This window comes from Monodon monoceros, unplaced genomic scaffold, assembly GCF_005190385.1.
Source record: "Monodon monoceros isolate NGI ecotype Baffin Bay Population unplaced genomic scaffold, NGI_Narwhal_1 Super_Scaffold_16, whole genome shotgun sequence".
In the NCBI taxonomy this organism is placed as follows: Eukaryota; Metazoa; Chordata; class Mammalia; order Artiodactyla; family Monodontidae; genus Monodon; species Monodon monoceros.
Window position 1 is genome coordinate 38369104 of NW_021703772.1, and position 24229 is coordinate 38393332.

General features: G+C 36.2%; 1 protein-coding gene across 4 annotated transcripts in view; it reads right to left on the reverse strand.

The window, feature by feature from the left end:
* The window catches only part of CCDC150 (coiled-coil domain containing 150), a 75036-nt gene that overhangs the window by 36053 nt on the left and 14754 nt on the right, over positions 1-24229 (reverse strand). For 2 of the 4 annotated variants that reach the window (XM_029225435.1, XM_029225433.1), the window contains exon 7: positions 6369-6452. The exons of the other annotated variants lie outside the window; for them this stretch is intronic. In XM_029225435.1, the coding sequence (XP_029081268.1) occupies positions 6369-6452 (84 nt within the window). The remainder of the gene's footprint in view (positions 1-6368; positions 6453-24229) is intronic. 4 annotated transcript variants of the gene reach the window in all.

Genomic DNA, 24229 nt, shown 5'->3' on the forward strand with positions numbered 1-24229 from the left:
ATTTATGACAAACCCACAGCTAACATCATACTCAATGTTGGAAAGCTGAAAGCTTTTCCTCTAAAATCAGGAACAAGACAAGGATGCCTACTCTTCCCATTTATATTTAACACAGTATTGGAAGTCCTAGACACAGGAATCAGACAAGAAAAAGAAACAAAAGGCATCAAACTGGAAGGGAAAAGGTAAATCTGTCACTATTTGCAGATGACATTATACTTATATATAAAACCCTAAAACCTCCACCAAAGAACTATTAAATTAATTCAGTAAAGTTGCAGGATACAAGATTAATATACAGAAATCTGTTGCTTTTCTATACTCTTACGATGAACAATCAAAAAGAGAAAGCAAAACAATCCTGTTTAAAATCACACCAAAAGAATAAAATACCTAGGAATGATCTTAACCAAGAAGGTGAAAGACCTACTCTCCAAAACTATAAAACACTGGTGAAGGAAATTAAAGATGATATAAGGAAATGGAAAGATATCCCATGTTCACAGAAATTTTGGTAAAATGTCCATACTACACAATCTACAGATTTAATACAATCCCTATCAAAATACCCATGACATTTTTCACAGAACTAGAATAATCATAAAATTTACATTGAACCACAACAGATCCTGAATAGCCAAAGCAATTCTGAGAAAAATGAACAAAGTTGGAATTAACATATTCTCCCTGACTTCTGACTATATTACAAAGCTACAGTAATCAAAATAGTATGGTACTGGAATAAAAAGAGACACATAGATCAACGGAAAAAAACAGAGTCCAGATAGAAAACCACACATATATGGTCAATTATTTTACAACAAAGGAACCAAGAATATACAATGGGAAAAAGGTAGTCTCTTCAATAAACTGTGTTGGGGAAATTGGACAGGCAGTTGCCAAAGAAAGAAAATGGACCACTAACTTATACCATTTACAAAAATTAACTTCAAATGGATTAAAGACTTGAATGTAAGACCTGAAACCACAAAACTCCTAGAAGAAAACACAGAACACTCTTTGACATACATTGTAGCAATCTTTCTTTGGTTCTGTCTCCTAAGGCAAAGGAAACAAAAGCAAAAATAAAACAAATGGGACCTAATTAAGCTTAAAAGCTTTTGCACAGCAAAGAAAACCATTGGCAAAATGAAAAGACAACCTACTGAGTGGAAGAAAATGTTTGCAAATGTAATGACTCATAAGGGTTTAATATCCAAACTATATAAACAGCTCATACAACTCAATATCAAAAAACCCAAACACCCCAATTAAAAAAATGGTCAGAAAACCTGAATACACATTTCTTCAAAGAAGATGTACAGAGGGCCAACACGCACATGAAAAGATGCTCAACATTGCTTATCATCAGGGAAATGCAAATCAAAACCACAATGAGATATCGCCTCACACCTGTCAGAACGGCTTTCATCAAAAAGGCCACAAATAACAAATGTTGGCAAGGATGTGGAGAAAAGAGAACCCTAGTGCAATGCTGGTGGGAATGTAAATTGTTGCAGCCATGTGGAAAAAAGTATGGAGGTTCCTCAAAAAACTAAAAACAGAACTACCATATAATCCAGCAATTTCTCCCAAGTATATATCTGGAGAAAATGAAAATACTAATTCAAAAACCCCAATGTTCAATAATAGTGGGGGACTTTAACATCTCACTTACACCAATGGACAGATCATCCAAACAGAAAATTAATAAGGAAACACAAGCATTAAATGACACAATAGACCAGATAGATGTAATTGATATTTATAGGACATTCGATCCAAAAACAGCAGATTACACTTTCTTCTCAAATGCGCATGGAACATTCTTCAGGATAGATCACATCTTGGTTCACAAATCAAGCCTCAGTAAATTTAAGAAAATTGAAATAATATCAAGCATCTTTTCTGAGCAAAACGCTATGAGATTACACATCAATTACAGGGAAAAATACATAAAAAACACAAACACATGGAGGCTAAACAATACGTTACGAAATAGCCAAGAGAGATCACTGAAGAAATCAAAGAGGAAATCAAAAAATACCTAGAGAAAATGACAATGAAAACACGACGATCCAAAACCTATGGGATGCAGCAAAAGCAGTTCTAAGAGGGAAGTTTATAGTAATACAATCCTACCTCAAGAAACAAGAAACATCTCAAATAAACAATGTAACCTTACACCTAAAGGAACTAGAGAAAGAACAACAAACAAAACCCAAAGTTAGCAGAAGGAAAGAAATCATGAAGATCCACAGCAGAAATAAATGAAATAGAAACAAAGAAAACAACAGCAAAGATCAATAAAACTAAAAGCTGGTTCTTTGAGAAGATAAACAAAATTGATAAACCATTAGCGAGACTCATCAAGAAAAGGAGGGAGAGGACTCAAATCAATAAGATTAGAAATGAAAAAGGATAAGTTACAACAGACACCGCAGAAATACAAAGTATCCTAAGAGACTACTACAAGCAACTCTATGCCAATAAAATGGACAACCTGGAAGAAATGGACACATTCTTCGAAAGGTATAACCTTCCAAGTCCGAACCAGGAAGAAATAGAAAATATGAACAGACCAATCACAAGTAATGAAATTGAAACTGTGATTAAAAATCTTCCAACAAACAAAAGTCCAGGACCAGATGGCTTAACAGGTGAATTCTATCAAACATGTAGAGAAGAGCTAACGCCCATCCTTCTCAAACTCTTCCAAAAATTGCAGAGGAAGGAACACTCCCAAACTCATTCTATGAGGCCACCATCACCCTGATATCAAAACCAGACAAAGATACTACGAAAAAAGAAAATTACAGACCAATATCACTGATGAATATAGATGCAAAAATCCTCAACAAAGTACTAGCAAACAGAATCCAACAACACATTAAAAGAATCATACACCATGATCAAGTGGGATTTATCCCAGGGATGCAAGGATTCTTCAACATATGCAAATCAATCAACGTGATACACCATAGTAGAAATTTGAAGAATAAAAACCATATGATCATCTCAATAGATGCAGAAAAAGCTTCTGACAAAATTCAACACCCATTTATGATAAAAACTCTTCAGAAAGTGGGCACAGAGGGAACCTACCTCAACAAAATAAAAGCCATATATGACAAACCCACAGCAAACATCATTCTCAATGGTGAAAAACTGAAAGCATTTCCTCTAAGATCAGGAACAAGGATATCCACCCTCACCATTATTATTCAATGTAGTTTTGGAAGTCCTAGCCACAGCAATCAGAGAAGAAAAAGAAATAAAAGGAATACAAATTGGAAAAGAAGAAGTAAAGCTGTCACTGTTTGCAGATGACATGATACTATATATAGAGAATCCTAAAGATGCCGCCAGAAAACTACTAGAGCTAATCAATGAATTCGGTGAAGTTGCAGGATACAAAATTAATGCACAGAAATCTCTTGCATTCCTATATACTAATGATGAAAAATCTGAAAGAGAAATTAAGGAAACACTCCCATTTACCACTGCAACAAAAAAAATAAAATACCTAGGAATAAACCTACCTAGGGAGACAAAAGACCTGTATGCAGAAAACTATTAAGACACTGATGAAAGAAATTAAAGATGATACCAACAGGTGGAGAGATATACCATGTTCTTGGATTGGAAGAATCAATATTGTGAAAATGACTCTACTACCCAAAGCAATCTACAGATTCAATGCAATCCCTATCAAATTACCAATGGCATTTTTTACAGAACTAGAACAAAAAATCTTAAAATTTGTATGGAGACACAAAAGACCCCGAATAGCCAAAGCAGTCTTGAGGGAAAAAAGCGGAAGTGGAGGAATCAGACTCCCTGACTTCAGACTATACTACAAAGCTACAGTAATCAAGACAATATGGTACTGGCACAAAAACAGAAATATAGATCAATGGAACAAGATAGAAAGCCCAGAGATAAACCCATGCACCTATGGTCAACTAATCTATCACAAAGGAGGCAAAGATATACAATGGAGAAAAGACAGTCTCTTCAATAAGTGGTGCTGGTAAAACTGGACAGCTATATGTAAAAGAATGAACTTAGAACACTCCCTAACACCATACACAAAAATAAACTCAAAATGGATTCGAGACCTAAATGTAAGACCGGACACTATAAAACTCTTACAGGAAAACCTAGGCAGAACACTCTTTGACATAAATCGCAGCAAGATCTTTTTTGACCCACCTCCTAGAGAAATGGAAATAAAAACAAAAATAAACAAATGGGACCTAATGAAACTTAAAAGCTTTTGCACTGCAAAGTAAACCATAAAGAAGAAAAGACAACCCTCAAAATGGGAGAACAAATCAACAGACAAAGGACTAATCTCCAAAATATATAAATAGCTCATGCAGCTCAATATTAAAAAAACAAACAACCCAATCCAAAAATGGGCAGAAGAACTAAATAGACATTTCTCCAAAGAAGACACAGATGGCCAAGAAGCACATGAAAAGCTGCTCAACATCACTAATTATTAGAGAAATGCAAATCAAAACTACAATGACATATCACCTCACACCAGTTAGAATGGGCATCATCAGAAAATCTACAAACAACAAATGCTGGAGAGGGTGTGGTAAAAGGGAACCCTCTTGCACTGTTGGTGGGAATGTAAATTGATACAGCCACTGTGGAGAACAGTATGGTGGTTCCTTAAAAAAGCTAAAAATTACCAGGTGATCCAGCAATCCCACTACTGGGCATATACCCAGAGAAAACCATAATTCAAAAAGACACATGCACCCCAATGTTCCTTGCAGCACTATTTACAATAGCCAGGTCATGGAAGCAACCTAAATGCCCATCGACAGACGAATGGATAAAGATGTGGCACATATATACAATGGAATATTACTCAGCCATAAAAAGGAATGAAATTGGGTCATTCGCAGAGATGTGGATGGACCTAGAGACTGTCATACAGAGTGAAGTAAGTCAGAAAGAGAAAAGCAAATACCGTATATTAACACATATATGTGGAACCTAGAAAAATGGTACAGATGAACCAGTTTGCAGGGCAGGAACAGAGACACAGATGTAGAGAACAAACATATGGACACCAAGGGGGGAAAGCAGCTGGGGGGGGTGGTTAAAAAAAAAAAAAAGAATTCTTTTTTACACTTCAAAAAGTTAAACATCATCCTGAATAGGAAAATCTACAGAGACAGAGAGTAAATTAGTGGTTGGCAGAGGCTAGGGGAAGGTGAGAATGGGGAATGACTGCTAGTGGGTACAGGGTTTCTTTTTGTCACGATGAAAATGTTCTGGCATTAGACAGTGGTAATGATTCCACAACTTTGTGAATGTACTATAAACCACTAAATTGTACACTTTAAACGTGAATTATATGTCAATAAACCCATTATTTTAGGGGGGGAAAAAAAACCAACGTTCATAGCAGCATTATTTACAATAGCCAAGATATGGAATCAACCTAAGAGTCTATCAACAGATGACTGGATAAAGAAGATGTGGGAATATATATATATATATTCTCTCTCTCTATATATATATATACATATGTGTATGTATATATACACACACACAGATATATATATATATATAGAGAGAGAGAGAGAGAGAGAATATTATTCAGCCATAAAAAGGAATGAAATCTTGCCATTTGCAACAACATGGATGGACCTGAAAGGTATTGTACTTAGTGAAATAAGTCAGACAAAGAAAGACAAATATTATATGTTAACACTTATATGTGGAATCTAAAGAATAAAACAAAGCAATGAAAATAACAAAACAGAGACAGACCCACAGAAATAGAGAATAAACTACTGGTTATCAGTGGGGGGAAGGAAGGTGGGAGGGGCAAAACAGGGGTAGGGGATTAAGAGGTACAAACTAGTATGTATAAAATAAATACGCTACAAGGACTGATTGTTCAGTACAGGGAATATAGCCAATATTTTATAATAACTTTAAATGGAATATGATCTATAAACTATTGAGTCACTCTGTTGTACACCTGAAACTAATGTAATACTGTAAATCATCTATACTTCAATAAAGAGAGAGAGAACATAGGCTTTCTACATTGGCAGCAAATGACCATGCATAAAATAATTATAATAAAGTTTTATACTGTCACAGAATGAGCCTTGGCTTCACAATTTTAGGTTTCAGTATTATATTATAGGTGTGTAGATAGAAGTCACCTGGATTTGAATGAGGGACCAAACTTAGGGAGGCTTAAAAACTTGTCCAAAGTTATCGAATTAGTAAATGACAGAGCTAAGTCCTCTCAAAATCCAGCAAAATTTAGCTTGACAACTGGCATTAAAAAATTAGAAAACAAAAATCAAAAAATGAAATCTCATTACCTGTAGTCTTCCCTTTTCATAGGCCAGTTTATTTTTACTCTCAGTAATTTTTCCCAAGACATTTTCCACCTGCTGTTGGGCAAGCTGATAAAGCAAACACAGGTATCAGTACCTCTAGGCATAGAATGAATAATCATTTTCTTTCTTAAACAAGTATTTATACCCTTACTATTTCTAAAGTAATGAATCCAGGATTCATATTTATTTGCTATTGCTACCTCTTAGTCTGTCTTTAGACAGCTGATCATAGTGTAATATGAAACATGTAGAGAGACTGCTAATGAAAATATGAGTGCCTTAGGACTCACAGTTGTTCTTTGTTTCCTAATTCTCTTTTTGCTATGTCAAGTATTCCTTTGTAGTTGCAACCTAACCCAGATGTGGGGTGGTTTTATCAGTGGTTGCAGATATGCAATTTGTGGATTATATGCGGTCGGCCCTCTGTATCCACAGGTTCCACATCCACTGGTTAAACCAACTGTGGATCAAAAATATTCAGGAAAAATAAATTTCCAGTAAGTTCCAAAAAGCAAAACTTGAATTTGCCACACATGGGCAACTGACAACTATTTAAATAGCATTACATTGTGTTAGGTATTATAAGTAATCTAGAGATGATTTAAAGTATATGGAAGGATGTGCATAGATTATATGCAAATATCACACCATTTTATATAAGGGACTTGAGCATCCACAGATTTTGGTATCTGGAGGGTCCTGGAACCAATCCCCCACAGTTACTGAGGGATGATTGTAGTTATTTAAGACAATGGGAGCTACAAATGATCACAACCATTTGGTCAATAGCAGACATCTCAGTTACCATAGTAAAAGGCAGTAAAAAAAGAAAAAAAAAAACTGAAAAAAACCAAAAGAAATGTTTGTCGGAAACTCCAACATTGTTCGATCAAGTACTCAACACAATGTTATCTAGGACAAACATTACTGAAGTCTCTATATTTCATGAAATTACGTATTTAATCATTCAAACAGCCTTTAATAATGAGTTATTTTTTTTTCCTCAGACTTTGTCAGAGGAAGTAACTATAAAATAGTTTTCCCTTGATTAAATTTTGAACCTTACTGGTACTTCAGGAACACTATTAGTGACTGAATATAGAAGTTTTCACCTTCCATAATCAATTTCAGTGTTACATCTTAATAACAGGAAATACTGATATTTGCCATATGTCAGAATCATCTTCATAAGTCCATTGTAGGAATAATACACACACAAGCAGATGTGACTAAGAACACGAATTCTTAATCACGTAGGCCAACCAGCTGCACTATGGGTCATTTCCAGTAAATTTTAAGTTCAAAGTCTTAATAATGTTGGTAAATATCCTAAGTTGACATAATCACTATTTCTGGTTTACATTTGCTTAATTTGTGAATAACAGAACAAAAGGGCCTTTTCAGCATTTAAAGCCAAAGAATTTAGATTTTTGTTTTATATTCAACTTTGGGCTAGTCTGTAAAGATGAAACCATGTATGTTGGGATATTAATTTACACAAGAGACATTCCTCACTATCTCCAACACTGTTACAGCTATTCTTTACTCATCTCTTTGTAGTGCACTTTATTTCATTTTAAATATTGTGAATATTTTCCAAATAAAAGTAAAAACACATTCCAAACTAGATTACTGTATAACATGTAACTCATTTCTTCCTCTGTTCAAAATATTTTCATGATAGCATATATTCTCTTAAGAGGTCACATTAATCTGGAGCATTGTTTTCTCCTTGGTAGTTGTCTTGGCTAGAAGAATTAAGCCATTTTAGACATTCTAGACTCGATAAAAACCTATGGAAAAATTATAAGTAGTGATTAGTCCCACTGTAAAATTATGCACATTCATTTTAAAATTTAAACCCAATATTAGATCAGTGGGTAATTAACTATTATGGCTATCTAGGCATTTGTCCTATCAGATCAATATTTATTTCATACTTACTTATACATATTCATACTTCCGGTTTTTTAAAGTTTCACTTTTTCAAAAAAAGTTTTTTTAAATAGATCTTTATTGGAGTATAATTGCTTCACAATACTGTGTTAGTTTCTGTGTTAGTACAACAAACTGAATCAGCCATATGCATACATATGTCCCCATATCCCCTCCCTCTTGAGCCTCCCTCCCACCCTCCCTAACCCACCCCTCTAGGTCATCGCAAACCACCGAGCTGATCTCCCTGTGCTATGCTGCTGTTTTCCCACCAGCTATTTTACATTCGGTAGTGTATATATGTCGATGCTACTCTCACTTTGCCCCAGCTTCCCCCTCCCACCCTGTGTCCTCAAGTCCATTGTCTATGTCTGCATTTTTCTTTAAAGGAACTAATTTATTTATTTATTTATTTATTTATTTTGGCTGAGTTGGCTCTTCACTGCTGCGCGCGGGCTTTCTCTAGTTGCGCTGAGTGGGGGCCACTCTTCCTTGCGGTGCGCGGGCCTCTCATTGTGGTGGCCTCTCCCGTTGCAGAGCACAGGCTCCAGGCACGCAGGCCTCAGCAGCTGTGGCACACGGGCTCAGCAGTTGTGGCTTGCAGGCTCCAGAACAGGGCCCAGCTGCTCCGCGGCATGTGGGACCTTCCCAGACCAGAGCTCGAACCTGTGTCCCCCGCATTGGCAGGCAGATTCTCAACCACTGAGCCACCAGGGAAGTCCCTCTATGTCTACATCTTTATTCCTGTCTTGCAACTAGGTTCATCAGTACCATTTTTTTTTTTTTTTTTTAGATTCCATATATATGTGTTAGTATATGGTATTTGTCTTTCTCTTCCTGACTTACTTCACTCTGTATGACAGACGCTAGGTCCATTCACTTTTAATCGTTGTGTGTTGCTCCCACTAAAGCAAAGGAAAATATTTTTTTAAAGCATTCAGGCCAATAAAGTATTGGTTTCAAAATAACCTAAGGAAAATGTAGACTGCTATCAATAAATAGGAGGCTAGTAATAATATATTATCATAACATTAGTCATCAATTTTCTGTCTGTGGAAGACATACAGTCCTCCTTTACCACAATATTTTTCATTTTGGAAACTATGATGTAAAATCATCCCATGAACGCAACATTTGGGATTATGTTTTGATCAAGCCTTCAGCGGAAAATATATCACAAGGATGGCCAATAATGCTACAAAAACAAAGCTACACCATAACCATAAAAGCTGAATTATTTAAAATTTAAAATTCAGTTCCAAGTCCTATAAATCAAAGTGCCCAATGTGTTGCAAAATGTAGGTATAGCTTATAAAAAGTCAAGAGCCAGATTTAACCAAAAATATGCTAGCTATTACAAATAAAAACACTCAAAAATAACTTTGCTTGCCTTCTTGGAATGTGGAAGCCTTTTTATTTTTTTAAATAACTTGGATAGTCTGGGTCTCTTATAAAATGTGTCCAAGAATTTTTCAAATAATGGCACTTTTTTCCTCAATAAAATTCCCTCTTTTAGGCAAAGGCATAAAGAATTCTATTACTCTTTCAAATACACTTTTAAAATAATTTCCCCTTTTTGCCACCAAAGAAAACACTAATGCACTGATAAGTGAAAACTAAGAAAAACCAAAATGTGATACTGTTTGACACAAAATCACTTATTTAAATTTATGACAAACAAAAATAAATTGTTCCAGTTGCTAAAGGAAAGTAGATGGTAAGGCAGTAACTTAAATTACTGTTTTCAGATTATTTAAATAGGCCCTGTACTTAAGAAAATTGATGGAACACCAGAAATTAGAGAGAGACCACTTAAATGAGTGAATATCTCAGATTCTGAGTTGTGGAATGCAGAACTCAATGTAACCTTTGCTTAAATAATCTTGGCAATATACTATAAAGATTATTAATATACAGAGCAAAACAGAAACTGGAGTATCACCTGAGAAACAGCATACAAAGAAAAATACTAATGGTTAGAATATACATTTTAACTCAAGCACAAAAACATCACTCCTTGGAAAAGCAGGAAGCTAACACAGAAAGAATTATCTTAAGATATGAAAGGTAGGTTGACAAGGATCAACAGTAAGCCACAAAGTGATTTCTAAAATAATTTTAAACATCTGGGTAAGCTCTAAAAGTTAGCAGAAGCTGTTAGAAGGATACATAAAACCAAGAGATAGTAGCATCTTGGTAAAGCTGTTTTATAAGTAGATTGTTAAGTAGGAATTTTATTCAAAATGTTTAACAACCAGTATGACATAGGCCCCCGCAAATGGAACCAACTCTGTCACCCTCACAAGTATACACTGACTGAATGCCACCCTAGTTTTGAGAAATACTACATTTAATACATTGTTTAATTTCAAGTCATTATAATCCTAGTTGTGTATGCAACTAATTCTACTTCTGTCTGGTGCTACCATTTGAAAATGTGTGTTTAAAATACAAATGAGAAGTGGGGCAAATAGTCATTTAACTTGAATCCAGGAATAATAACTTTTTCACATTTGGATCTTTTCTCATTGCATTTCCCTGCATGCCTGCCTGTGGTAACGGACTTAAATTACACCATCATTCATAGCAAACAGACTTGTGGTTGCCAAGGGGGAGGGGAGAATGGGGGAGGGAGGGAGTGGGAGTTTGGGGTTAGCAGATGCAAACTATTATATATAGAATATATAAACAACGAGGTCCTACTATATAGCACAGGGAACTATATTCAATATCCTGTGATACACCACAATGGAAAAGAATATTTAAAAATATAAAAGTATAACCGAATCACTTTGCTGTACAGCAAACATTAACACAACATTGTAAATCAACTATATTTCAATAAAAAATTTTAAAAATTACACAGTCATTAAAGTCTGAAATGGCAAACATAAACCTAAAATTAGGAAGTGTGAGAAAAAGAAGAAATGATATTTATACAAGTATACTGTATATGCTGGCCCTGTGAGGGGCACTTTACTCACAGTATGACATTTAATCCTCACAGCCTGGTAAGACAGACATGACCCTCTTTGTGCTCTACCGAATCAACATTTCTTAAACACCTATTATGGATTAGGCGCTATGGTAGGCAAGAGAGTATACAGATGAGTAACTACTCTTCTTGCATTAGAAGAGAGTGAAGGCAGATACATATGCAGGTCAATTTCTAACTTAGTAGTTAGAAATGTAGTAACTATTTTGATATGCGTATGCACAGTAGAACCCCACAGTTAGGGGAGATCCCCTTGGCGCTGAAGGCCATAGAGGTTAAGAACTTGCCCAGGTCACACAGTAAATGGAGCCAAGTATTGTAACCAGGTCTGAATTTAAATCTGTGGTGTGGCATACACAACACACTCATATGTATATCTCTAAAAATCAGTAAGAGGTTATACTGGAGGGTAGTTTTTATTGAGAATTTCAAGTGTTAATTCTCAAAGAACAAAAATATACTGCCGGCATTGAATGGCAATAGGTTTAATAACATTGCTCGGATTGAAAAAAGAAAAAAAAAAGTTCTTAACCTCTCAAGACTCATACAGCCAAGTGAAGCACTTCCAGGCAGGCTTGGTCAGAGAAGGTTCTATGCATAGACATATAAGCTGGAATTGAGGTATGGGATATCACTGGGAGACCTTAATCAAGAGGTGCTGTGGACAGGCAAGAATCAACATTGAGCAAATCACTTGCAAGACCCGTCAAAGTCACTAATAGGATAAGGCCACAGTCCTGCTCACTGGCAGTAGAGACATGAAAGAATCATGCAGACTGAGATATGGTCTTCCAGAGAGACCCAAACCAGGTGGGTGGATAAGCCCAGCTGAGGCCTGGCCAACAGGAAAGGACATGGATGAATCTTTAATCTTGGGGGAGGGAGGCATGGTTTGAGACAGTACCAGGAATTAGAGCTAATGCACCTTGCTGCTCTGATAGGAACTTATAAGCTTTCTTCTGAGACAGTTGAGATACTAAGAATTCAATAAATGTTAGCAATGCTCTACATGCTTTACATGTATTAACTTACTTAACCTCAACAACCTCCTAATAATAGTATGATTATCCCCATTTTGACAGATTAAGAAACTCAGGCTCCGAGAGGTTAAGGATCACACCCAAGGTCACAGCCAAAATTGAAACACAGATAGTCTGGCTCTAAAGCCATGAAAATGTAAGAGTATTTATACATATATTTTTAATTTTTATTTATTTATTTTTGGCTGTATGGGGTCTTCGTTGCTACACACGGGCTTTCTCTAGTTGCAGTGAGCGGGGGCTACTCTTCATTGGGGTGCATGAGCTTCTCATTGCAGTGGCTTCTCTTTGTTGCAGAGCACAGGCTCTAGGCACGTGGGCTTCAGTAGTTGTGGCACGAGGGCTCAGCAGTTGTGGCCCGCGGGCTCTAGAACGCAGGCTCAGTAGTTGTGGCGCACGGGCTTAGTTGCTCTGTGGCATGTGGGATCTTCCTGGACCAGGGCTCGAACCCGTGACTCCTGCATTGGCAGGCAGATTCTTAACCACTGCACCACCAGGGAAGTCCCAGGATTTAGATTTAGTCTCTGTAATTTTTTATAGTTGAAGCAATGAGCAGCTTATGACAGAGTTTGAAAGAATTTATTTCGGATTAAGGCAGACTTCACATCAGCGCCTTCTTTGGAATTTTGAAAGATGATTTGCATGTTACAGAAGCAATGGCTAATTCTTTCTCAAGTATTCAGAAGCACATGGGAAACTTATTAGCTGTTTAACATAACAATCATCTCTTTAAATCTCCTTCACCTGGCGATGTTTTAAGACTCCTACCATTTATTTGTAATGGATTGACCTTGTCAAATAGCTTTTAGGAATCCAACTTACTATTGATTTCCTAACGGATGGAACTGTCAGAAAGAGAAAAAAAATACAAGTTTGTTCCTCACAATTTATGGAAAAGAAAATATTTTAAAACGTTAGAAATATGGGTGCTTTTCAGCATTATAGATCCTCTGTGTAGGCAGACATTTAAAGGCTGTCTTAAACTCTTGTTTTCCTAAATCCTCTATTGTCTGAATACCATAGGGCTCTCTGACATATTTAACCTGCATTATTCAGACTTGTGATAATTATCAAAAAAAAAAAAAAGAAGAAGGAAACCCATCTCCTGATTTCTGATTGTTTTCTAAAACTCATAGTCATTAATTGCTACTTTAGACTGACTTTTAATACCCCCAATGGTAATCAGAAGTTGCTTGCTCAAGTTCTAGGGAAGCAATTTGATCTGCCAGTTGCTTATTCTTTTCCTCTAGAGTCTGCAGGTTGCAGGTTAATGCATTTATGTCTACCTTTAGACGAAAAAAGAGAAAAGAATTCTATGCCAGATCCAAAAATATTATCTTGTTTTTAAAATGACATTTTTAACTGTAAAATAAATGGCATCTTATGAACATGTTTCACTGCTTTTTAGTTGTCTTTAGCCGGAGAGTTATTACAAATTGCATAGTGTACATTTACTAGAAGTGAAAGTCCTTCTGGTACTTGGTACTTATTTATATATTAACTCAAGCATATAAATATAGATGCAAAAATACTCCAAAAAATATTAGCAAAATGAATCCAGCAATATATAAAAGGAAAACAAATCAGGACTAAGTGTAGTTTATTCCAGTAATACAAGGCTTGTTCAACATTCAAAATTAATTACTATAATTCACCACATCAATAGGCTATACAAGAAAAACCACATGACCATCTCAATAGACACACCCAGAAAAAGCATTTCACAAAATTCAAATTAATTTATGATAAAAACCCAGTAACCTAGAAATGAAAGGGAACCATCTCTATGTGATAAATTATGTCTGTAAAAACCTACAACTAGTATCAGTATTGGTGGAAGACTGAATGTTTTCCCCTAAGACTGGGAAAAAGGCAAGGATATCTGCTTTTGCCATTCCTATTCAGTATCATACGGGAGGCCTTAGCTGGTGCAACAAGGTAAGAAAAAGTAATAAAAAGCATAGAAATTGGAAAGAGAGAAATAAAACTGTCTCTACTTACAACAGACATGATAGTCTACATAGGAAATCCCACAGAATCTACAAAAGAAATCCTAGAATAAGTGAGTTTAGTAAGGTTGAAGGATACAAGGTCAAATCAATTGTATTTCTATATATTAGCAACAAACAATTGGAAACTGATATTTCTTAAAAGTTCCATTTATAACAGTACCAAAATCCATGAAATTCTTAGGTACAAATCTAAGAAAAAAATATGTCCAATATTTGACATGCTGAAAATTACAGTATGCCGACAAGATAAATCAAAAGCCTAAATAAAATGGTGAGACTTACTGTGTCCCTGTATTAGGAAGATACAATATTGCTAAGATGTCAATTCTCTTTAATCCCAATTTAAATTGTGTGGGATAATTTATCAGTGTCCACCCTTTGGTGGGGTCTAGACTGTGAGGCTAAAAAAAAATGCCCTGTAAGAAATGCTAAAGGGAGCTCTTCAGGCTGAAATAAAAGGGGATTAGATAATAACTGGAATCCACATAAAGAAATAAAGGGTACCAGAAAATGTAGCAACATAGGTACATGTAGAAGACATATAAATATGTAGTTTTTGTTTGTAACTCTGTTATGTATAAATCAAAAATATATAGTAAAAGAAAGGTTAAGGGAATTAAAATAGTGCACCAGAAATATCTGCTTAACACAAAGGAAGGCAGTACTGGAGAAACAGAGGAACAAATATCACATAAAACATACAAAAAAATAGTAAAGTAGCAGATGTAAATCCTACCTTATGGGTAATTATGTTAAATATTAATGGATTAAACACTCCAACTAAGAAGCAGAGACAGGCAGAATAAATTTTTTTAAAGACCCAACTGTATGCTGTTTATAAGAGACAGACTTTAGATCCAAAGACACAAATGGGTTGAAAATAAAAGGATGGAAAAAGATATATGATGTAAACAGTAATCTGAAAAGAGCTGGAGTGGCTACACTAACATGAGACAAAGTAGATATTAAGACAAAAATCTGTGAGATAAAGAAGGACATTATATACTGAAAAAAGGATCAACCCATTAAGAAGATAACATTTATAAATGCAGTTGCATCTAACGACACAACCCCAATGAAGCAAAAACAATACAGCAAAAACTGACAGAACTGAAGGGAGAAATAACAATTCAACACTAACAAAGACTTAATATCCCTCTTTCAATAATAGGTGGAACAGTTAGATGATCAATGAAGAAACAGCTGATGACTTGAACAACACTATAAAGCAACTGGACCTAACAGACATCTTTAGAACACTCCTCCAAACAATAATAGAATACACATTTTTCTCAAGTGCACATGAAGCATGCTCTAGGATATACCACATGTTAAACCATAAAACAACTCTCAATAAATTTGAAAGGACTGAAATTATATAAAGTATGTTCTCCAGCAACAATGAAATAAAATTAAATGAATAAAAGAAGGAAATTTGGAAAATTCACATATATGGGGAAATTCAACAACATATTTCTAAATAACCAATGGGTCAAAGAGGAAATTACAAAGGAAATTAAAGAATATTTTGAGATGAATGAAAATGAACATATAACATGATAAACAAAATGTATGGTATGCAGCTAAGGTGGTGCTTAGAGGGAAATCTGTAGCTGTATAAACTTATATTTAAAAAAAGAGAAATATCTCATATCAATAACCTAAGCATCCATCTTAAGAACCTAGAAAAAAGGGGCTTCCCTGGTGGCGCTGTGGTTGAGAGTCTGCCTGCCGATGCAGGGGACATGGGTTCGTGCCCCGGTCCAGGAAGATCCCACATGCCACGGAGCGGCTGGGCCCTTGAGCCATGGCCGCTGAGCCTACGTGTCTGGAGCCTATGCTCCGCAATGGGAGAGGCCACAACAGTGAGAGGCCCGTGTACCGCAAAAAAAAAAAAAAAAAAGAACATAGAAAAAGAAAAGCAAACTCAAAGCAAGCAAAAGGAAGAAAATAATAAGGATTAGAGCAGAAATAAAACAGAGGCTAGAGAAAAACAATAGAGAAAATCAGTAAAACCAGAAGTTAGTTCTTTGACAAGATCAACAAAACTGACAAACCACTGTGGTATTAGCCAAGAAAAAAAAATAAAGAATACACAAATTGCTAAAATTAGAAATGAAAGAAGAGACATTATACTGAACTTCCAGAAATAAAATAGGGGCTACTATGAACAACTGCATGCCAATAAATTACATAGCCTAGATGAAATGGACAAATTCCTAGAAAGACCCAAATGACTGAAACTCAAAAAAAAAAAACAACGTAGAAATATGAATTGAACTATAACAAATAAAGAGACTGGATCAATAATAATAATAATTGAAAACAAAACACTCCCCACAAAGAAAAACCTAGAACCAGATGGTTTCACTGTTGAATTCTACGAAACACTGAAAGAATTAACACCAATCCCTCACAAAGTCTTCTCAAAATAGAAGGAGAGGGAACACTATCAAATCATTTTAAGAGGCCAATATTATTGAATACCTTGATACCAAAACCAAAGACGTCACAAGACAAAAACCCAAAAAAACTATGGGATAACCCTTATTAATATAGATTTTTAAATCCTCAGCAAAATAATAGCAAGCCAAATCAAACAACATATGAAAAGGTTTATACACCATGATCAAGTGAAATTTATCCCCCAAAGGAAAACCTGGTTCAACATTTGAAATCAATCAATGTAATACACCTTAGTAATAGAATAAAGGACAAAATCCACAAGATTATTCCAACAGATATAGAAAAGGCAACTGAACAAGTTCAACATATTTTCATGATAAAAATTCCCAACAAACTAGGAATAGAAGGGAATTTCCTCATCCTGATCATGGGCATTTAGGAAAAGCACACAGCTAACATCATACTTAATGGTGCCAAACTGAAAGCTAACCCTCTAAACTCAGGAGCAAAACAAGGATGTCTGCTCTCATCACTTCTATTCAACCTCTCATGGCTGGAGGTTCTAGCCAAAGCAATTACACAAGAAAAAGAAACAAATGGCAACAAATTGGAAAGGAAAAAATAAAACTATCTCCATTTGCAAATGGCACAATCTTATATAGAGAAAATATATACTCTATTGTTAAGATCACAATACTCTCCAAATTGACCTACAGGATCAATACAAACCCTATCAAAATTCCAGCTCCTCTTTTTTTGCAGAAATGGGAAATCTGATCCTGAAATTCATATAGAAATGCAAGGATCCAGAATAGCCAGAACAATCTCAAAAAAAAAATAAAGTTGGAGGACTCACACATCTCAGTTTTAAAACTTATTACAAAGCTACAGTAATCAAGACCATGTGGTACTGGCATATGTACGGTCATATATATCAATGCAATGGAATTGAGAGTCCAGAAATAAGCCCATGCATCTATGGTTAACTAGATTTTGACAAGGGAGCCAAGATCATTCAATAGAAAGAACAGTCTTCCAACAAATCGTCCTGGGATAACTGGATATCCACAGGCAAAATAATGAAGTTAAACCTCTACCTCATACCATATATAAAATTTAACACAAAATCAATCAAAGATCAAAATGTAGTCTGTAAAACTATAAAATTTTTAGAATAAAAAATGGGTGCAGGATGACAGTTGCAAGATGGGGGAGTGGAAGGACATGAGCTCACTCCTTCATACAAAAACACCAAAATCACAACTAACTGCTGAACAACCATAGACAATAAAACACCAGAACCTACCTAAAGAGATACCCTACATCCAAAGACAAAGAGGAAGCCACAACAAGATGGTATGAGGGGCACAACTGCAATAAAATCAAATCCCATACCCACTGGGTGGGCGACCCACAAACTAGAAAGTAATTATACCTGAAAAGTTCTCCCACAGGACTGAAAGTCCAGAGCCCCATGTCAGCCTTCCCAGTGTGGGGGCCTGGTAAGAGGAGGAGGAGCCCCCAGAGAATCTGGTTTTGAAGGCCAGCGGGGTTTGATCGCAGGAATTCCACAGGATTGGGGAAACAGAAACTCCACTCTTGGAGGGCACAGACAAGGTCTCATGTGCACCAGGACCCAGGGAAAAATAGCAGTGACCTCATAAGAGACTGGGCCAGACCTACCTGCTAGTATTGGAGGGTCTCCTGGAGAGGCAGGGGAGGAGCTGTGGCTCACTGCAGGTACAAAGACACTGGCAGCAGTAGTTGTGGGGAGTAATCATTAGCATGAGCACTCCTGGAGGGAGGCTGCCATTTCCTCCCAATGACCTAGCCCCACCCAACAGCCTGTAGGCTCCAGTGCTGGGACGCCTCAGGCCAAACAACGAACAGGGCGGGAATACAGTCCCACCCATCAGCAGACAGGCTGCTTAAAGTCTTCCTGAGCATGGCCCTGCCCAGAGGGACAAGAACCAGCTCTACCCACCAGTGGCCAGGAAGCAGGAAGCCTGCACAAGCCTCTTAGACAGCCTCATCCACCAGAGGGCAGACAGCAGAAGCAAGAAGAACTACAATCCTGCAGCTTGTGGAATGGAAACCGCAATCACAGAAAGTTAGACAAAATGAGACGGCAAAGGAATATGTCCCAGATGAAAGAACAAGATAAAACATCAGAAGAACAACTAAGTGAAGTGGAGATAGGCCATCTACCGGAAAAAGAATTCAGAGTAATGATATCGAAGATGTTCCAAGATCTCAGGAAAAGAATGGAGGCACAGACTGAGAAGATACAAGAAATGTTTAAAAAAGACATAGAAGAACTAAAGACCAGACAGAGATGTACAATACAATAACTGAAACGAAAAATACACTAGAAGGAATCAATAGCAGAATAACTGAGGCAGAAGAATGGATAAATGAGCTGGAAGACAGAATGGTGGAAATCACTGCCATGGAGCAGAATAAAGAAAAAAGAATGAAAAGAAATGAAGACAGTCTAAGAGACTTCTGGGACAACATTAAATGCACCAACATTCACATTATAGGCCTCCCAGAATGAGAACAGAGAGAGAAAGGACCTTTGAAAATATTTGAAGAGATAACAGCTGAAAACTTCCCTAACATGGAAAAGGAAACAGTAACCCAAGTCCAGGAAGCAAAGAGACTCCCAGGTAGGATGAACCCAAGGAGGAATATGCCAGCACACACAGTAATCAAACTGACAAAAATTAAAGACAAAGAAAAGATATTAAAAGCAACAAGGGAAAAGCAACAAATAACATACAAAGGAATTCCCATAAGGTTATCAAGTGATTTCTCAGCAGAAACTCTGCAGGCCAGAGGCAGTGGCAAGATATATTTAAAGTGATGAAAGGAAAGAACCTAAAACCAGGAATACTCTACCCAGCAAGGCTCTCATTCAGATTTGAAGGAGAAATCAAAAGCTTTATAGACAAGCAAAAGCCAAGAGAATTCAGCACCACCAGACCAGCTTTGCAACAAATGCTAAAGGAACTTCTCTAGGTGGAAAAGAAAAGGCCACAACTAGAAACAAGAAAATTATGAATGGAAAGCTCACCAGTAAAGGCAAACATACAGTTAATGTAGGAAATCATCTGCACACAAATATGATATCAAAACCAGTAACTGTGAGAAGAGGAGAGCACAAATGCAGGATATTGGAATTGCATTTGAAATTAAAAGACTAGTAACTTAAAGCAATCTTCTTTATATATAGGCTGCTATATCAAAAGCTCATGGGAACCATAAGCCGAAAATCTGCAATAGATACACACAAAAAAGAAAAAGGAATCGAAACACAACATTAAAGTTAGTCATCAAATCACAAAATAAGAGAACAAAAGAGGAAGGAAAGAAGAAAGACCTACAAAAACAAATCCAGGGAATTCCCTGGTGGTCCAGTGGTTAGGACTTGGCACTTTCACTGCCATGTCCCAAGTTCAATCCCTGGTCAGGGTACTAAGATTTCACAAAACAAGGAGTGCAGCCAAAAAAACCCACAAAAAAAACCAAAATCCAAAACAATTACGAAAATGGCAAGAGGAACACACATATTGATAATTACCTTAAATGTAAATGGATTAAATGCTCCAACCAAAAGACACGGAATGGCTGAATGGATACAAAAACAAGATCCGTATATATGTTGTCTATAAGAGACCCACCTCAGATCTAGGGACACATACAGACTGAAAGTGAGAGGATGGAAAAAGATATTCCATGCAAATAGAAATCAAAAGAAAGCTGGGGTAGCCATACTCATATCAGACAAAATAGACTTTAAAATAAAGACTGTTACAAGAGATAAAGAAGGACACTACATAATGATCAAGAGATCGATCTAAGAAGAAGCTATAACAATTGAAAACATATATGTACCCTATACAGGAGCACTCCAATATATAAGGCAAATACTAACAGCCATAAAAAGAGAAATTGACAGTAATACAGTAATAGTGGGGGACTTTAACACCCCACTTTCATCCAAGAACAGATCATCCAGACAGAAAATCAATAAGGAAACAAAGGCCTTAAATGACACATTAGACCAGATGGACTTAACTGATATTTATAGAGCATTTCATTCAAAAGCAGCAGAGTACACATTCTTCTGAAGTGCACATGGAACATCCTCCAGGACTGATCACAAAGCGAGTCTTGGTAACTTTAAGGAAACTGAAATCATATCAAGCATTTTTTCCAACCACAATGCTATGAGATTAGAAATCAACTACAAGAAAAAACTGTAAAAAACACAAACATGTGGAGGCTAAACAATATGTTACTAAACAACCGATGGATCACTGAAGAAATCAAAGAGGAAATAAAATACTAACAGACAAATGAAAACCAAACCACAATGATCCAAAATCTGCAAAAGCAGTTCTAACAGGGAAGTTTCTAGCAATAAAATCTTACCTTAGGAAACAAGAAAAATCACATATAAACAACCTAACCTTACACCTAAAGCAACTAGAGAAAGAAGAACAAACAAAACCCAAAGTTAGTAGAAGGAAAAAAATTATAAAGATCAGAGCGGAAAGAAATGAAATAGAGACAAAGAAAACAACAGAAAAGATCAATGAAACTAAAAGCTGGTTCTTTGAGAAGATAAACAAAATTGATAAACCTTTAGCCAGACTCATCGAGAAAAAGAGGGAGAGGGCTCAAATCAGTAAAATTAGATATGAAAAAGAAGAAGTTACAACAATCACCATAGAAATACAAAGGATCATAAGAGACTGCTACAAGCAACTATATGCCAATAAAATAGAAAACCTAGAAAAAATGGACAAGTTCTTAGAAAAATATAATCTCCCAAGACTGAACCAGAAAGATATAGAAAATATGAACAGGCCAACCACAAGCACTGAAATTAAAACTGTGCTTTATAAACTCCCAACAAACAGAAGTCCAGGACCAGATGGCTTCACAGGCGACTTCTTTCAAACATTTAGAGAAGTGTTAACACTTATCCTTCTGAAACTATTCCAAAACACTGCAGAGGAGGGAACACTCCCAAACTCATTCTATGAGGCCACCATCACCCTGATACCAAAACCAGACAAAGATACCACAAAAAAGGAAAATTACAGGCCAATATCATTGATGAACACAGATGCAAAAATCCTCAACAAAATACTAGCAAACCAAATCCAACAATACATTAAAAGGATCATACACTACGATCAAGTGGAATTTATCCCAGGGATGCAAGGAATTTTCAGTAGCTACAAATTAATCAGTGTGATACACCACATCAACAAATTGAAGAATAAAAACCATATGATCCTCTCAATAGATGCAGAAAAAGCTTTTGACAAAATTCAACACCCATTTATGATAAAAACTCTACAGAAAGTGAGCATAGAGAGAACCTACCTCAACATAATAAAGGCTGTATATGACAAACCTACAGCTAACGTCATACTCAACTGTGAATAGCTGAAAGCACCTCCCCTAAGATCAGGAACAAGACAAGGATGTCCACTCTCACCACTTTCATTCAACACAGTTTTGGAAGTCCTAGTCATGGCAATCAGAGAAGAAAAAGAAATAAAGGAACCCAAACTGGAAAAGAAGAAGTAAAACTGTCACTGTTTGCAGGTGACATGATACTATACATAGAAAATCCTAAAGATGCTACCAGAAAACTACTAGAGCTCATCAATGAATTCAGTCAAGTTTCAGGATACAAAATTAATACACAGAAATCTGTTGCATTTCTATACACTAACAATGAGAGATCAGAAGGAGAAATTAAGGAAACAATCCCAATTACCATCGTATTAAAAAGAATAAAACACCTAGGAATAAACTTACCTAAGGAGGCAAAAGACCATTATTCTGAAAACTATAAGATGCTGATGAAAGAAATCAAAGATGACACAGATGGAAAGATATACCATGCTCTTGGATTGGAAGAATCAACACTGTCAAAATGACTATACTACCCAAGACAATCTACAGATTCGATGAAATCCCTACCAAATTACCAATGGAATTTTTCACAGAACTAGAACAAAAAATCTTAAAATCTGTATGGAGACACAAAAGACCCTGAATAGCCAAAGAACTCTTGAGAAAGAAAAATGAAGCTGGAGGGATCAGGCTCCCTGATTTCAGACCATACTACGAAGCTAGAGTAATCAAAACAGTATCATACTGGCACAAAAACAGAAATATAATTCAATGGAACAGGATAGAAAGCCCAGAAATAAACCGCACACCTATCATCAATTAATCTACAATAAAGGAGGCAAGACTATACAATGGAGGAAACACAGCCTCTTCAATAAGTGGCGCTGGGAAAACTGTATAGCTACATGTAAAAGAATGAAATCAGAACACTCCCTAACACCATACAGAAAAATAAACTCAAAAAGGATTAAAGACCTAAATGTAATACTGGACACTATACAACTCTTAGAGGAAAACATAGGAAAAACACTCTTTGACATAAACCACAGCAAGATCTTTTTTGACCCACCTCCTAGAGTAATGAAAATAAAAACAAAAATAAACAAATGGGACCAAATTAAACTCAAAAGCTTTTGAACAGCAAAAGAAACCATAAACAAAATGAAGACAACCCACAGAATGGGAGAAAATATTTGTAAACAATGCAACCGACAAGGGATTAGTCTTCAAAACATACAAACAGCTCATGTGGCTCAATACCAAAAAAACGACCCAATCAAAAAATGGGCAGAAGACCTAAATAGACATTTCTCCAAAGAAGACATACAGATGGCCAAAAGGTACACGAAAAGATGCTCAACACTGTTAATTATTAGAGAAATGCAACTCAAAACTACAATGAAATATCTCCTCACACCAGTCAGAATGGCCATTATCAAAAAGTCTACAAACAATAAATGCTGAAGAGGGTGTGGAGAAAAGGGAACCCTCCTACACTGCTGGTGGAAATGTAAATTGGTGCAGCCACTGTGGAGAACAATATGGAGGTTCCTTAAAAAACTAAAATGATCTAGCAATCCCACTCCTGGGCACATATCTGGAAAAAAACATGGTTTGACAGGATACATGCACCCCAATGTTCATTGCAGCGCTGTCTACAAGAGCCAAGACATGGAAGCAACCTAAATGTCCATCGACAGAGGAGTGGATAAAGAAGATGTGGTACATAAATATAATGGAATATTACTCAGCCATTGAAAAGAATGAAATAATGCCATTTTCAGCAACATGGATGGACCTGGAGATTATTATACTAAGTGAAGTCAGACAGAGAAAGACAAATATCATATCGCTTATATGTGGAATGTAAAAAAAAAAAAAAAAAGATACAAATGAACTTATTTACAAAACAGAAACAGATTCAGACTTAGAGAATGATCTTATGGTTACAGGGGGAAGGGTGGGGGAGGGGATGGATTGGGAGTTTGGGACTGACATGTACACACTGTTATATTT